The 17,216-nt window shown below is 36.9% G+C and overlaps 1 protein-coding gene across 11 annotated transcripts in view; it reads left to right on the top strand.

Moving 5' to 3' along the window:
• Positions 1 to 17,216, top strand: part of SYNE2 (spectrin repeat containing nuclear envelope protein 2) — a 288,295-nt gene that overhangs the window by 39,784 nt on the left and 231,295 nt on the right. For 10 of the 11 annotated variants that reach the window (XM_074365411.1, XM_074365410.1, XM_074365419.1 and 7 more), the window contains exon 2: positions 4,684 to 4,813. In XM_074365411.1, the coding sequence (XP_074221512.1) occupies positions 4,735 to 4,813 (79 nt within the window). In that variant the 5' untranslated portion in view covers positions 4,684 to 4,734. Of the gene's footprint in view, positions 1 to 818; positions 838 to 4,683; positions 4,814 to 17,216 lie in introns of those variants that run through there. The other variant, XM_074365413.1, reaches the window with a different exon arrangement.

The raw sequence follows: 17,216 nt of genomic DNA, 5'->3' as shown, positions 1-17,216 counted from the left end.
AAATTCACTTCACAGATTATAGTAAATACATTTATATGCTGTAGTATGCCTATCATTGTAAGCACTCAATAAATGTTAGTTACTACTGTAGTTTGTCGTTTCATGTGCTTCAGTGAAATCTAAGAACTACCCTGTAAGATATGTAGTTTTCACTTTCTGTAGCAGTGGTCATTGTAGTTCAGAGCACTTGGGACTTGGTCAAGGCCAACAGAAGGCTCTTTGAGGGAAGTGGCTACATTCACTCAGAATGCTGTTATCGTGATTGAATTGGTTGGTTTAGCAGCCCAGTTGGCATTGGCTGGTGAGTGATACTGCTTCTTGTGAGGTAGCAAGTGCAGTGGTATCATATCCAGAGAATTGCTACATGTTTGATTTTTTAAAAATGTAGTGAATAGTTAGGATTGACTGTTCTGGCGTTTTTTGGTGGTTATTAGAAAAACACAGTGCCTGAAAGGAGAAAGGAGAGTAAACCTTAAAAATCAACTGATCTGGGAATTTACACCAATTGCTTCTAGTCAAATGATGGTGAAAAGATAAATAATAACACAGTTGGGAAAAGTAAATGGAAAAAGGATGAAGAAGCTTATTGCAAATGTGTCACCAGCTTTCTTCTGTGAGCTTGCAGGCAGATCAAAGTTAATAACTGTCAGTTGCTGGGAAGAACTCTATAATTTAACCGACAAAGGAGAGATCCTTCAGAATTCCTAGATGGACTATAAATAACATGATGGAGCTGAAGAATAGAAAAAAGAACAATGAGGCATCGCAGGGAAAATGCTGATATTTGAATTACTCTGTTAAAGAATTGCCTGCATGTACTTAACATGTCCTGCTATGGTACGTACACCTTCTGATCATCTTCTGAAGATGACATAGATGTTCCTTTCTCCCTGTTGACTCAGAGATTTTTCAGTGCTATTAAAACAGTAGCCTTGTTAGCAAACTATCTAATAATAAGAAAAAAAGAGGCTTTTAGGAGTCTTTTCTAGAAATTTATAGAAACTCAGAATTTTTCTAATATTTTGTGTTAAGAAAATATTCTCATTGTGAAGGTATACATATACAGGTTCCATAGCATATGGATTGGAGAACTGACCCTCAACTAAGTAATACCTTGTTCCCCATTCACTGTCATTTCATTAAAATGAAAGGAAAAAAGTTTCTCTTCTCAAAGCAGAAATAGGCATTCATCATTTGAAATTTTAAAAATGCAGATAAGGGAAAGGAAGAAAATAAAAATCACTCACAATGCCATTCATTACAAATAATCTCTATTCACATTTCATTTTTGAGTTGCAAAAATTCTAATCATAATAATCCATATGCCAAGATTTCTTTTTTTTTTCCTTTTTTAGAAAAGGAAATTCTCTAGTGTTTTGAGGTTTTAGAGATACCAGGTGCATATTAAGATAGATTGCATAAGCAAACCACAGTCGTTTCACAATAGCTTATGCCATTTATGAAAGCACATGTATTAATTTACATGGGTTTTAAAAACACACTTCCACATGATTCTACTTGATCTTCGACTCTTTTACGCCGCTACATTAATTCTTTGCCTAATCTTTGGTTATATTTCATGGTGATCCATTATTTTCATTCTGAACCCTGATGTGATCTAATTGCGTGTAGCTTATTATTTGAAAAGGAAAAGTAAGGCAATGGGAAGTAGGCTTCTGTGCTGTGATTTTCCCCTGAAAAGGCAGCCCTTGGGCCCCACAGGGAAATCTGGTGCAAAGGATCAGATGGCCCTCAGGATTTTGGTTGATAGACCCTCAGAACTCATTGAGACCCTGGCCAAGCCTTTATTCCTCTTTCTGCCTTCCCTTTTCATATTCTTTCTAGCTTCTCAATACGGATCGTGTGAAATCTCTCAAAGCTTTTCTTCTCTGCTCTGTTCCAGTTTTTCATGAGCCCTGTTTAGCAAATAAGTTTTTCTCTGGAGAGGCAGTCGTTTCTCACCAAAAATACTTGTGTTGGAAATGTCATCATACATCGCCTTCAGTCAGATCCTCATGACCTCTGTAGCATGTTTTGATAAAAAATTGTACTAATACAGTATTTGGATCAATGATCTAACACTTGCAGTTGTGTCAGTCTTCATAGTTTGGTTTTACTTTTGATGGACTTTTTTTAGAAGCTCTAGGAAAGTCTTCAATAAATTAAAATTTTTAATTAATTTTATTTTATTGACTTGTTTGTTAATAAATTTTCACTGTTAAAAACAGAAACCTCTCAGACAGTTATGTTAAGGTCTAGACTTTTTTTTTTTAAAGAAATACTAATTTCTTTTTTACAACTTTAATATAGAATGTAGTGGATCCTGCATACCAATCTAGCACAGGAACATTTCTTGATCCTCTGGTAATCAGTTTGTTGTCTGTTGTTCTGTTTTTATCTTAAATTCTTTCCCCTACACTTGGTGACTCACAGTTATTTCATGTTGCATGGCAATGAGTGGTTCTCAGCAACATTCATATTAAAGTCAAGGAATTATCCAAATAATGCCTACAGGACTCATTGGAGTGAGATGCTGATTTATGTTAAGTACACTCCTGGCATCACATCTATCTCCAGCTTCAAGTGATGGGACATGCCTTCTCTGTTGCTTCCATAACACCTCCTACGTACATTTCTTAGGAGATTTCATTCAATATTATGTTCATCTGTCATTCTCAGAAGACCGAATTCCTTGAGAGCAGGGTATAGCATATATAAACGTTTGTTGAATAAACGAGTGAAAGAAAGAATAAACAAAATCTGGCAAAGTTTTAGCAGGCTCTACCAGGTACCAACATGTTTTGGTTAAGAGCATGTACTCTGAAGCCAAAACCACCTGGATTCAAATCTTAGCTCTATCATTTACTAGCTATATGTCCTTAGACAACTGTGTATGTATGACATTTGTGTGTCTCAGTTTTGTCTTTTCAAATACAGGATAATTATATTAGGATATACAACCTAACTCATAGAGTTGTGCTTAGAACAGTGCCTATGTATAGTAAGTACTGAATAAGGTTTGCTACTGTTGTTATTATCCTTTTTTAAAAAAATGTCCCTGGCATGAAAAGTGGGGACCTTTAGGAAATTCATTCTGGAATTCAGTTTTTCTCCCATCATCATGAAGAAGTGTTATATCTTCACTTTGGGTTCAGGAGTTCTTGGTATGGGAAGGGGTAGTGGAGGTCTTCAGTACACCAAGAACTGAGGACATTTGTACTTTTATCAATCATCAGGCTCACTTGAACTAACAAGCAGCTTTTTATTTTGGTTAGAATTGTATCAGCTCAGTATAGGAACTCTTACCTCAGGCAGACTCTGATTCATCTCTGCAAGGTAACAGAAATTAATCACTAGTTAATAAACATAATTTATTTGGTAGGTAAAATCTTTAACAGCAGTGATCCATGGAAGAGATGATAAAGGAGTTTGGATGATAAGCAGAGTAGTTGGATGAGAAGACAATTGAAAGATTTTTGAAGTCTGGCTCTAGCATAAGATTTTTAATGATTTTTGTTCTTTGCATTTTTTTCAAGTGGTCTATTGGATATGATTGATTGTAACTGGCTGTTGGCCTTAGGTTTATTTATTTATTTATTTTTGTGGGGGAGGTAATTAGGTTTATTTACTTATTTACTCTTTTAATGGAGGTGCTGGGGATTGAATCCGGGACCTCATGCACGCTAAGCATGCGCTCTACCACTGAGCTATACCCCCCCACCAAGTTTATTATTTTTTTAGCCTCCCCTCCCCCAACATTTTATTATGAAGAATTTCTAATATGCAGCAAAGTTAATGGATTTTACAGTGGAAAACATTCATATATTCAACACCTGGATTCTGCCATTGACATTTTGCTATACTTGTATTTGAACACTTGTCCATTCATCTGTTCATCCCCTAGTACATTTTATGTTTTAGTATGTTCTGTTAGGTTTATTTTGATAGGAAGGTCATCGTCTGCATGGGAGAAGTCAGTGTTTTATTCTCAGTCCCCAGGATACTAATAGTGGCATACACACACATGAAGCAGTACTTTTAACGAGCTGCACAATAAGAATTACTCTTACTGGAAGGATTCTTTAAGAGTCAAAGTGGGGGTTGAGAAAGAAATGTGTAGGTGGGAAACTAAGGACTTGGGAAAATAATATAATTAGATAATTCATGAAAACATTTTTATGATAGAGTTCTTTTTTAGTTTCACTTTGCAACCTATGCAAACCAAGTTTTTACTGTTTCCTGTAAATGGCAACAATCATGGAGCAGAAAAGGAACTAAGTTAAAAGTTTTAAAGAAAATCCGTGTTGGTTGAAGGTTAATAAAATAATACACACAAACACCTAAGATAGTTTGTGTCAACTTTACATCCTCTGGACGAGTTACAGAGTCTAATCTGTGTTGCTTTCATTTTCACTGCTAGTTCAGAACCCACAATGCTTGCTCTTGTGGAGTTCTGCCTGCAACTCTAAAGAGCCTGAAGAGGTCCTAGGGCAAAATCTTGATTATGATTCAAAAACGAAGGTGTAGTCACTTGGTTCCTCATGTCTAAGCAAACACTCACTAGAAAGCTGTGATTCTTTTGGAGGGCAGTTTCTGGTTGCTGTGGCTTTCTGGCAATGCGTGTTTACTAGAAATGCGGAGCTGCAGAGGTACTAATGAGCATTTATCCGTTTCTATTTTTAGTTCACTTCTTTAACTGAGATGGACATGATATAATCTCCATTGAGTCAAAGGATGGCATCTAGTCCTGTGCTTCTCACCGAAGATGAACAGGCTTCCTTGGGCATCGATGATCTCCATATTTCACTGCAAGGTAATTAAGATTGGGTGGGGTGACACCCATAGCAACTTTGGGGACCTCACCCTCATCTATTCACAAATTCTATTGCTTTCTGTCTCTCGTATGGTAAAATACATACATATGTCTATATTTTTACAATTGTAGAACCTCTCCGTATACTTCAATGTCCTTATTGCTGTCTCAGCTCTGTAAGAAAGGAATACCTGGAAGGAATTTGGTATCTTGGTTTCTCACTCTGAGCTCATGTGTTTGATTTGCAATGAAAATTAAATAGTTAACCATGGTCCTCTTGGTATTGTTTGCATTTATTTTACATCTTTTTGTATATAGCCTCTTTTAAATGTACATCCTTATTTTTCCCTAATAAAAAGGAAGAGTAGTAGTATTAAAAATGAATGAACTTTCAGTCACATGAATTATGTTTACATTTATGCAAGTAAGTAATTTCTGTATTTTTTAAATGCTTCTTATGGCTTATGGCAATATTCGTTATGTACTTTGAAAATTCATTAGCCACTAGACTTTCCACCTCTGTTGAAAATCTTGGAGCTGAGTAAAGTTAGCTAGTGTAGAAGAAAAAAAGCCATGGCAAGTCTTTGAAAATATTTATATAACTATGTGTTTTAAAGTAGTTTAAAGATTATTGACAGTATTATGCAACATTCTTAGAGTATCACTTAGAAGCCATAGCTTTTTTTTTTTTTTTTTTTTTTTTTTTTTGAGTGAGGAGGTAATTAAGTAGAGGAAGTGTTGGGGATTGAACCCAGGACCTTGTGTGTGTGAAGCATGTGCTCCACCACTTGAACTATACCCTCTCCAGAAGCCATAGCTTTTGAATCACTTACTTTTTAATTTTTAGCTTATTTTTAATGTAATATTAAAAAAAATTAAAGTATAATAGGCATACAACATTAGTTTCAGGTGTACAACGTAATCATTTGATATTTGTAGAGTTTGCAAAATGATCACCACAGTAAGTCTAATTAACACCTGTCACCATACACAGTCAGATTTTTTTTTTCTCTTAGCAACTTTCAAATATGCAATACAGTGTTATTAACTGTGTTCACCATGCTGTACATTATATTTGTTTGAGTCATGCATGATAAAGATCCCCAAAAGACTTTCATTTTGATACCTCTTTGTAATTGAAAATGTGTTTTGAATGATTAGCTTCTCGACTTTGGGGCAATAGCTGTTGCAATAGACTATACCTATATATATCAGGCTTTGAAATATGTAATTTGTATAGACTGAGAAACATACAATATGTTGAGGGGATAGTACTTGAGGTAAGAACTTAAAAAATCCTCAGTAAGTACATTTTTAATAGTGTCATATACTTAAAAAAACCTTTTATTATATTTTATTCCACTGGAAAACAAAATAACTATTGGGCCTCACCCAGAGTGGTCCCCTAGGAATACTGCTGCCCTTTTATGGGATTCCTTCTTACTGGGTGCCAGGCTGGCTTGTCAGCTGCTGCTGTCTCCCAGCAGTCCTTACTCTGCTGTGTTGTTAGAAAGCATGCTTCAAGGTACTTGCAAGTTCAAAGAGGCAATAAAGTTTTCTTTCTGGACTGCAGTAATCTTCATAACCTCATACCTGGATTCTTGAATTAAAAAAAATGAAAATAGTGTCATATACTCTTTATAAGCAGTTGGAATCAAATTTTCATTTAACTGAAAAAACCCAACGTTCTTGTTTTTGTTTGAAGTTTTTGTTGTGTGTGAGTAGTAACTCATGTGACCTACAGGGTGATAGTGCATCAATAAATTTTCAGGTAAATCTAATTTCTTTTTTTTTTTCTTTGAATTAATTGATCCTGATTTTTATTTTATTTATTTAATTTTTTATTTGAGTTTTATTGAGATACAGTTTCCAGTTGATTGAAATATACAGTGTTGTATACGTTTAAGGTGTATAGCATAATGACTTACATACATCATGAGATGATTATCACAATAGGTTTAGTGAACATCCATTATCTCCTATAGATACAAAATTAAAGAAATAGAAAAAAAATTTATTCCTTGTGGTGAGAACTCATAGGATTTATTCTTTTAACAAATTTCATGTGTAACATACAGCAGTGTTAATTATATTTATCATGTGTACATTACTTACCTAGTATTTATGTTTTTTTAAACTTTTTAGAAGTTATTTATTTTATTTTATTTATTTTGGGGGGAGGTGATTAGGTTTGTTTATTTATTTATTTATTTAAAAAATTTTTTTAAATTGAAGTATAGTTGATTTACAGTGTTAATCTCAGGTGTACAACAAGGTGATTCAGTTATACATACATGTACGTATATATATGTTTGACATTCTTTTCCCTTATAGTGTATTACAAGAAATTCAATATAGTTCCTTGTGCTACACAGTAAATCCTTGTTGTTTATCTATTTTATATATAGTAGTGTGTATCTGTTAGTCCCAAACTCCTAATTTATCCTTCCTCCTATTTCCCCTTTGGTAACCACAGTTTGTTTTCTATGTCTATGAGTCAATTTTTGGTTTGTAAATAAAATTTGTATCTTTTTTTTAGATTCCACATATAAGTGATATCATATGATATTTGTCTTTTTCTGTCTGACTTCACTTAATATGATAACCTCTAGGTCCATCCATGTTGCGGCAAATGGCATTATTTCATTCTTTTTTATGATTAAGTAATATTCCATTGTACATGCATGCACATACACACACACACACACACACACACACCACATTTTCTGTATCCAATCATCTGTTGATGGATATTTAGGTTGCTTCCATGTCTTGGCTAATGTAAATAGTGCTGCTATGAACATTGGGGTGCATGTGTCTTTTTGAATTAGAGTTTTTGTCTTTTCCAGATACACGCCCAGGAGTGGGATTACCAGATCATATAACTCTATTTTTAGTTTTTTAAGGAACTTCTGTAGTTTCCATGGGAACTATAGGAGTTCCCACGACTATAGAATAAAGTGGCTTCACCAATTTACATTCCCAACAGCGTAGGAGGGTTCCCTTTTCTCCACACCCTCTCCAGCATTTATTATTTGTAGACTTCTTGATGATGGCCATTCTGACTGGTGAGAGGTGATACCTCATCGTAGTTTTGATTTGCATTTCTCTAATAATTAGTGATGTTGAGCATCTTTTCACATGCCTATTGGCCACTTACATGTCTTCTTTGGGGAAATGTCTATTTAGGTCTTCTGCCCAGTAAATCTAATTTCTAATGCTGGTTCTGCACTGACTAGTTCTTTGAGCTTGGATAAGAAACTTATTTTTTTTGAGTCTCAGTTTCCTCATATTTAAAATATGGATAATAATGCCTATATTGCACCTGTGCTTTGAAGATGAAATACAGTGCATGCAAAGAGCTTAGCACAGTGCCTGCCTGACACAGAATGTGAGCTCAGAAAATGCATTGTAGTTTCTTTATATGTGTTTACAGTCCGAGTCTTTGTCCCAAAGGATATCTTGTCCAGGAGCACAAAGCTAAAGTAGAAACAGCATGGTGGGTAGGAAAAAATTGTAAACAGAAGTCTGGTTTTTCCTGGTTTTTTGTTTTGACATTTTTATTCAATGGCTTCCCAGCACAAATGGGATAAAGTCTGGACTTCTTGGTGTGGCTTTTCCTGTCTGCTGCTCTCCATTCTCTCTGCCCTCAGGTCTCACAAGCTTTGTTCAGGTTGCTCCCCCGCAGCCCCACTGCCTCCTCCTCCCACTGGAAGAATCCAGCTCATCCAGCCCTCATCTATCCTGGTCCATCCCAAACTCAGCCGGACTCAGCCTCCTCCACAAGCCCCACTTTCTCTTTGGTTGAGATTTGTGCTCCCTCCTCTGTTCACCCATAGTACCTATTTTAGTGCTTATAATTGTATGATGAATATTATATTTAAAGATGTTTCCCCACTGCAGAGTCTAATATAGCCCACTCTAGCGTACATAGCACTCTTACATCCATTGTCTCATTTGATCCTCACAACCATGGTAAGGTAGATTTTTTTTTCTTCAAGATACAGAGAAGGAAGCTATGGCTCAGAAAGACGGAATTACTCTCCCAGAGTCACCCAGCTAGTGAGCAGCAGGGCTGGGTTTTGACCTGGAGGAGAGTTTTCTTTCCACTGCACCACACCCACTCTGACATGGTTCAAAGAACAGTTTCAAAGAGGGAATTTCCCCAACAACTTTCTTGGGAAGATGCCTGTAAATCTTAGCCTTATCGTAGTTAATCCATAGCAAACTTTTATTTTTATTTTGTTATTTAAATTTTTTTTTTTAGCAAACTTTTACATCCAGAATATGGAGGGGTATTTTCAAGTAACATTAAGGATCTCAGGTTCACAAATAGCTCAAAATACTTAGCAAATTACTGATAAATGACTGTTTTCTTATAGCATGTTTTGAATTATGCTCAGTTATACAGTCTGCTTTACAACAGGAGATGAGGATGGGCTGTTCGGCATTGGAAATGTAATGTACGTGTACTACCAGTGTGAATGATTTTCCTTCACGGTTTACTTAGAGGAATGTGATGCTGCATGCATTGCTCTTTGTGGGAGAGGTGGAAAGCCAATACTATGATGTCTTCAGGTTTGACCTGGGCAAGGGTGCTCACATTAGCCAGGTACCTTCAGCCAAGGAGTTTCCATGACTATAGAATGAAGGCATAACTGTGAAATGAATGGATTTCCCAAAAAGTTGTATCAGCAGGTTTATAATAGTTCTTTTGGCCTGAGTTGTTGAAAGAAGGAGAGAAAGGAAGGGGGTGAAGAAGGACAGAGGGAAGGAAGGAAGGAACTTGTATATATTTCTGAAGGTAGCTTTGGTTTCATTGCAGGATTATTAGCTATTTAGATGAAAAATTGATAGACAGTGTTAAATACATGAGCTACTATTGAACTGCAGGCTGTTGGCAATAGTCTTAAAAGCATTTGTCTTTGTACACTATGTAAGCAGACTTGTGTTCCACAAAATTCACATGTGCTTAGTGATCCTTGGGATACTATAAGAAAAGAGATTTTATATAACACGAGAGGATCAAAATCACTGCTCATAAGAAAATTTTTTTCTCCTCATTTCAGAACCTTTTTAAAAGGCAGACAGAGGCCTATTTAACTTATAATGCCTGTTTTTATTTTAGCTAAAACTTATCTAAGGGGAGACAGTTATGGCCATACTCTGAGGATAATATGCTCAAGAAGAGATTAGAATGTCTGTGTTGAAATGTGAATCACTGTTGATACGCTATGAAAACAGGTGTCTTCTGTGTGCAGGGCTGATAAGGCATCAGGCCGAAGGGATCAGACAGTACTTTGCTGAAACGCATAGAGCAGGACAATAAGTAAGCGACTTCGTCTTTTTGTTCATCATTTGTGTGATCTTTGAGAAAATGTCTTTATGAAGGGATTTTTAAGGGCCCCTTTTATAGTAAGATATTTGTGTTCTCTTAGTCTGGTGAGGATACTAGCATTGAAATGGTTGGATTTTGGGGAGGAAAAAGAAATGGCATTTGTGAATTTGAGCCAATTAATGTAAAAAATGTAATTTATTTCAGTTTAGTGCATTTGGTACTACTATGGATGGTCCACATTTTAAATAAATTATATAAAAATTTAAATAAAAGTTCAGGCTATTAAAATTATAAATAAATGGCCACCTTTAAAAATTATTTGCTTTTCTGAGGTTTCCATTATAAAATTTCTTTAAATCTTTCCATTGCATTTCTTACTTGGCAAAAATAATAGCTACTTCTTTCCCTTTTATCCTAAGAAAGTAGTAACTGCATATTTTGTCTGAAATAACATCTCTGCTAAGCTCTTCAGGTGGGGAAGATATGTTCAGAAAACAATTCTTTGATGTATTGGATAGATATGATTCTGGAAGCAGTAAGGGGTAAAGTCGGATAATATCACAGCATTTTCAAGTTGTAAGGGACTTTCTTTGCCATTCAATTTAATCTGAGACCAAAGGAGGAATTCCTTCAGTAGTATTTCTGGAATGAAGATCCTTGAGGGAGTTGAATTCAAGCCCAAGAAGTTTGGGGATTTTGTTTTTAGGCAGCAGGTAGCTGTTGGGTCTTGAGGATGAGAGGACGTGGTCAGTGATCAGAGTTGTGCCTTAGGAGATTAATCTGGCTTTGAGGTTTAGGAAGACTTGAAAGGGGTGAGAAAGTGAAGTTGGAGAAACTGATTAGAAGTTTTTGCAAATTCCTGGGTGTTGGGTAATGCTGGCCTGGATTAGAGTTACAGCGGTGAGTAGGAAAGTGTGGGGCAGACAGGAAACCGTTAAGATGGCAGACTCAGTAGGACAGCAGTCGTCAACTACTGAATATGGATAATAAGGTGGAGAAGCTCCAAGGTTAGAAGGGTTAGAACCTGAGCTGTTTGAGATAATAGTGGTGGCAGCTGTAACATCCAAATTATTAACTTCCTTTTCATTTAGATGTCTTTTCACTAAGTATTTTAATGGCATCAAATGATAAGACTATTGAATACTATTTTACATCAATGTGCTTAAAATAAATTATTGTAGATAAAAGATCCTGTTTTCAAAGAAACTCTTTCTTGAGAACTTCCCATATCATGGAAAGCTTAAAAGCACGACATAGGTAGAGGACCCTTTTGAAAGTCAGATTAATAATGAGTGACATGAAGATAGAAAATAAAGTGTGATTACCAGCAAGGAGAGAGTGGGGAGGGATAGATAAGGAGTTTGGGATTAACAGATCCAGATTACTGTAAATAAAATACATAAACAACACGGACCTACTGTATGCCACAGGGAACCATATTCAGTATCTTGTAATGAGCTGTAATGGAAAAGAATCTGGAAAAAAAATGTGTATGCATATGTATAACTGAATCACTGTGCTGTACCAACTATACTTCAGTAAAAAATGAGAATTAAAAAAAATTACTAACAAGTGAAGTTGACTGACTAGGCTGACTCATCTTGTGTATTTTAAATGGAATCTTGGCAATTTTGAACTGTTTTGGATCCTTTACGTATTTCAGATTTGTTGTTTCTTTTTAACACATAAATATAAGAATTTGTTGGCCATAAAAGGACACAGTAAATGTATGTACCAGGAGCACCTTATTTTGTTTTCAAAAATGAGGTAGGCCAGGGCTTTAGAACAACAGCATCTGAATACAGAGCTATCATCAGCCAGACGAAGAGCTCGGAAGGAGTATGTGTTCTGTTACCTTTGCGACCAGAGGAGGAGTTAACTTTCATGCAGTCCTGCCAAAATGCCGGTGAATGGTTAACCGTCTGCATGAACCTGTACAAAACCATGTTCAGCCCAGTTACTGTGTCATTTCAAACAATGCTCGTCTGTTTTATTTAGTGCTCTTACCTTCTAGATGACATATTTTAAAAGATTGAAAAGCCCTTTATGCCTCCTGGGTAGACATTGCTTAGTAGGGCTGAGTAGTGAAATGTGAGTCTCTGTAGTTAGGTTATTACTCCATTTAAATGTATTTATTATTTACTGAGTATCCATCTGAAGGGAGGCTTTCAATATATGTATTATTTTTAATAACATTAGAAATTATTCGTATTCAGTGGTTTCGTTTACAAGCATAATTATGTGAGGTAATGTTGAATTTTATTTAGTTGTTCAGTAAATACCAGATGCCAACCATATGTTGTGTGCTGGGTGTTAAGGATGCAAAGATGAATAGATTGAATACCTTCCAGAGGCATGTGGTCCAGCTGTGCTTTTGCCTGTTGGTGTCATGTGGAAGTGACATCAGCAAGTAAGACAAATAAGGACTTCCCTGGAGTTTGTTTTCTTGCCAAACCCTTTGTAATTATTCCTTATCCTGGAGTTTCTTCTCATCTTTGAACATCACTTACTTTACGAAGCCATCTGAGTTCTCTAAGTGTATGTTAGGTGCCCTGCATAGGAAACTCTTGTATCTTTCTTGCCAATGAAATTTCTGACATATTTTAGGCTTTCAATGAATAACTGCATAATGAAAAAATGAGTGGCCATTCTACTATAAAAAAATGTACCTTAGGTACCCTGAATTAGAAGAATTATTTGAGACGAGGGTATAGCTTAGTGGTAGAGTGCGTGCTTAGCATGCACAAGGTTCTGGGTTCAGTCCCCAGTACCTCCATTAAAAAGAAAGCAAGGAAGGAAGGAAGGAAGGAAGGAAGGAAGGAAGGAAGGAAGGAAGAAAGAAAAACCTAATTACCACTCCACCCCACCCAACCTCCCCCCCACCAAATAAAAAGAGGAATTGTTCGGCGTTCAGGATAGTCAGCCACAATGGAAACAGATTTCTTTAGACACGAGGCAGTGAGGCGTGTGTATGGTGTTTGGGGGCTCAGTAGTATTCTAGTATCGTGTTTCTGAAAGAAATTCTGTTCTGCCTTATGACAGTGAGTGAATGAAACTGGGTGAACTCTGAGAAAGAGGAATGGAATTAATAAAAGGCTTCTGGGTAGAATTTCTCCCCTTTTGCACCCGGGTCCTCATAATGGGATTTTGGTGGAAATGATGAGTGAAGAGTAAGAAGAGGACATGTGTGTAGTAATTAGCAGACAGTATTTCTGCTTCTCTAACCAAGTCAGACTGCTTCATTACTACGGGGTCTTTCTTGGCTAATTAGGTGATAATTATACCCAGAGAAAATAATCAAGGGATAGTCCTTCGCCGGCTATCAGCACTGTCCTAACCCAGCACAAAAGCTAACAAAGTTTCTGATTTCATAGTAGCTGATACTGTCTCTTGCAGTATTTCCTTAGGGGATTATTTGCCTTGATATTGTAAAGCTTCATGATTTTAAAAATATCCCAACTGAATGAAAAACAAAATAGTTCTGTAAGCAGTGGTGTTTGCAGTGAACAGTGTTTTTCAGGGAAGATTTTTTTTTTTCCTAGGTTGTATATGCGGTTTTGTCTTCTGGGAACTTTGGTTCTGTGTTTTCCAGAAGTTTGGGGATAAGCTTACTTTATTCTGGGTCAGTTACATTTTGAAAAGTAGGGCAAGATAAATCCAGGGTCATTTAGAGTCTTGTTAAAGTAGGTTAACAAAGATCTCATTCATTCCTTATAGAAATCAGAATCTTTTTTAATTAGCCCCATGGGAGATACAAGATTTTTCTGAGTGTTTGTGTATGTGGATGTGTTGGGAGGGGGAGTAATTATTCAGGAAAAATAAAAGTGAAAATAATTTCCCCTTGAAAATGGGAAAGTAAGAAGTAAATATAAGAGATTAATTTATAATCATTTGGTGGGTTTAGTGTGTGATTTTATTCTCTAAAAATCGGAGGTCATCCTACACGTGCCTCTTCAAGAGATTACTTCCCTTATCTGGTTTCAGCATTGGTGATTATAATTTCTCCAAATGGCTCCGTTTTTCTAAACCATCCAGCAGGGCAATTCAGTAAAAGGCACCTGCATTTGTTGTTGTCAGTATATATGAGAACTGAAGTTTATTGACCACAGTGTTTTTAGAGTCATTTAAAACTGGTAGATAAAAGGATATGAATGAGTTATTAGAGAAATGGAATATTCGAAGGACTCAGTGTGTACGTCTTTAGAGGAGAATTATCCTGAATAATCTCTCCTGGTCACTGATGTTCTGCGAGGTGACACGTGTTGAATGGGAAGAAAATGGTAGGAGAGGTGCCACACACTCGCCACTCTTGGTGGGGAGCAGTACCTACTGGTCGTGCCGTGGTCTTTTCAGTCCTGACTACTCAGGAGACCACCAATTACAAGAGCAGCGAAAGGTTACCAGGTGAAGGGCACCTGGCTCAAATACAGAACACAAACAGCCCTTCTCAAATTTGAGTAACATGTAAGATCTTTCCAAAACAGTCGTGTTGCTGGCCTCATCTCCTGTTAAGAAGGATATTAATAGTGGGAACTGGTTCTGCTGTGTGTGTCTGTCTGCCTCCGTCTGAACATTTACCAGGCAGAACTTCCCTGAGGGTTTGATATCTTCAAAACAAAACATTTCAAAAGTACAGGTGAATTCACACCTACCACTTCATCACATAATTAGGATCTTTATGAGTACAGGTAAATCTGTTCATGGATATAGTCCTGCAGCGTGTTTCCTGAGACTGTACCTTGTAACAAGCACCATTTTGGGCTGAGAGATTACTGAGGTGAACAACTCCAACAAGCTTCATATGCCCAGGATGCTTGCATTTCAGTTAGGGAGACAAAGAATAAATAATCAAGAAAAAAAATCAAACATTAAAAGTGAATTTTTGCAGTGGTTGCCTGAGTGCCTTCTTTAAACTGAATGGTCAGAGGAGGCCTCTGAGGAGGAGATGCTTAAGGAGTGATTGAATAACACAGTGGCACTTCTGGGCAAAGAACTAGGGAAGAACATTTTGGTCTGAAGCAATGGCTCAAGGAAAAGCTCAAAAGTAAGAACAGACTTGATGCATTCAGGGAAAAAGGGAGCCTGGTGTGGCTGGATTATGGTGGACGGAGGGTGGCGTGATTGGTGTTGGAGAGCAGGGCAAGGCAGAGCTGTGTCAGGCAGGGATTCGTCTGCTCTAAGCTAAGGTGTGTGGATGGGAAACCTTTGGAAAGTTTTAATCAGGGAAATAACATGATCTGATTTACATTTTCCGGAAGATCACTCTGACTGCTGGGTGGGGAGGAGATTATCTGGGAGCAGGAGGGGAAGCAGGAATGCCAGTTAGAATGCTTTTGTTGTAGTCCAGGTGAGATATCATAGTATTTTGGACCAGGGTGGTAGCAATGGGATGAAGAACCATGGATTTTTTTTTTCAAAGGGTATTTGTGAGTGTTGGGATGTGTTGGGTGAGTAATAAGAGACATCAAGGATAATTTCTAAATTTTTGCCTTGAGCAATTGAGTAGCTGGTTGTATAATTTATTACAATGAAGAAGACTAGTAGATAAACAAATTTTGGGGAAATCAAGCACTTATTTTTGTCAAGATAGATCTGATATGCTTATTTGATATCTAAATGGAGATACCGAGTAGATGATTGGATGTCAGGATTCAGAGTTCTAGAGGGGTATAGATTTGGGAGCCATCAGCATATGGCTGGTATATTTACATTTAAAACCATGGACTGCACCCCAATGTTTATAGCAGCATTATTTGCAGTAGCCAAGACACGGAAGCAATCTAAATGTCCATTGACAGATGAATGGATAAAGAAAATGGATAAAGAAAACACACACACACCACACACACAGACACTGGAATACTACTTGACCATAAAAAATCAAATAATTCCATTTGCAGCAATGTGGATGGACCTAGAGATTATCTCACTAAGTGAGGTAAGTCAGAAGTCAGACAAACACCATATGATGTCACTTATATGTGGAATCTAAAAAGGATGATACAAAACAAATAAAGTCACAGACATAGAATACATAGTTACCAAAGGTGAAAGGAAGGACAAGGATAAATTAGGAATTTGGGATTAGCAGGTACACACTACTACATATAAAATAGATAAACAAGGACCTACTGTATAGCACAGAGAACTATATTCAATATCTTATAATAGCCTATAAAGGAAATGAATCCAAAAAAAGAGAATATATATACATATATACATATTTATATAAAACTGAATTGCTTTACTGTACACCTGAAACATTGTAAATCAACTATACTTCAATTAAAAAAAAAAAGCCGTAGACTGGATGAGAGTCCCTGTGGAGTGTGTAGCTAGAGCAGACCTTTCAGGTCTTTCAGTGCTCAGAGGTCTAGCAGAAGAGGAGTAAGCAGAGGACACTGAGAAGGAGTAGCCAAGGGCCAAAGAAGGAAAACCAGGCAAATGTGATGGCTTGGAAACCCCTAGATGAGGATGTTTCAAGAAGGGGGTGTGGTCAACTGTGGCTACTAGATTGGGCTCAGTTGGTGGCACTGTGGGGTGTGGTCTTCTTGGACTGAATGTGGAGACAGGAAGCTGGTGGTCCAACCGAGAGATAGTGGTGTCCTGATCTAGGAAGTGCCAGTGGAGATTGAGAGAAATAAATACCCAGAGCTATCTAAGAGGTACAATTTTCAGGGCTTTTTAAATTTTTTAATTTTATCTTCAGCTTTATTGAGGTAATTGTCAGGACTTTTTGATTGACTGGGTATGGGAAGATGAGGGAGAGGGAAGTCTCAAAGATAATTCAGGTTTATTCTTGGGCAGATGAGTGGATGATGGAACCATTTACTGAAAAAAAAAATGCAGTAGAACAACTTTGGTGAGGGAGGGAGTTGGTTACAGATGATCACTCCGTTCTGGATATGTTGAGTTTGAAGTGTCTATGCAGTAACTAAGTGGAGACACCCAGAAGAAAGCCAGGTATACATACACGAAGCTCAGGAGAAACAGACCCCTGGGCTGAAGGTAAAGATTTGGAAGTGATTAGTATAGAAATGATCATTGGTTCCCTTGGAGTAGATG

The sequence above is a fragment of the Camelus bactrianus genome, chromosome 6 (assembly GCF_048773025.1).
Source record: "Camelus bactrianus isolate YW-2024 breed Bactrian camel chromosome 6, ASM4877302v1, whole genome shotgun sequence".
NCBI lineage: Eukaryota > Metazoa > Chordata > Mammalia > Artiodactyla > Camelidae > Camelus > Camelus bactrianus.
The sequence above is the reverse complement of the archived record's forward strand: the minus strand, read 5'-3'. Positions and strand labels throughout refer to the sequence as shown.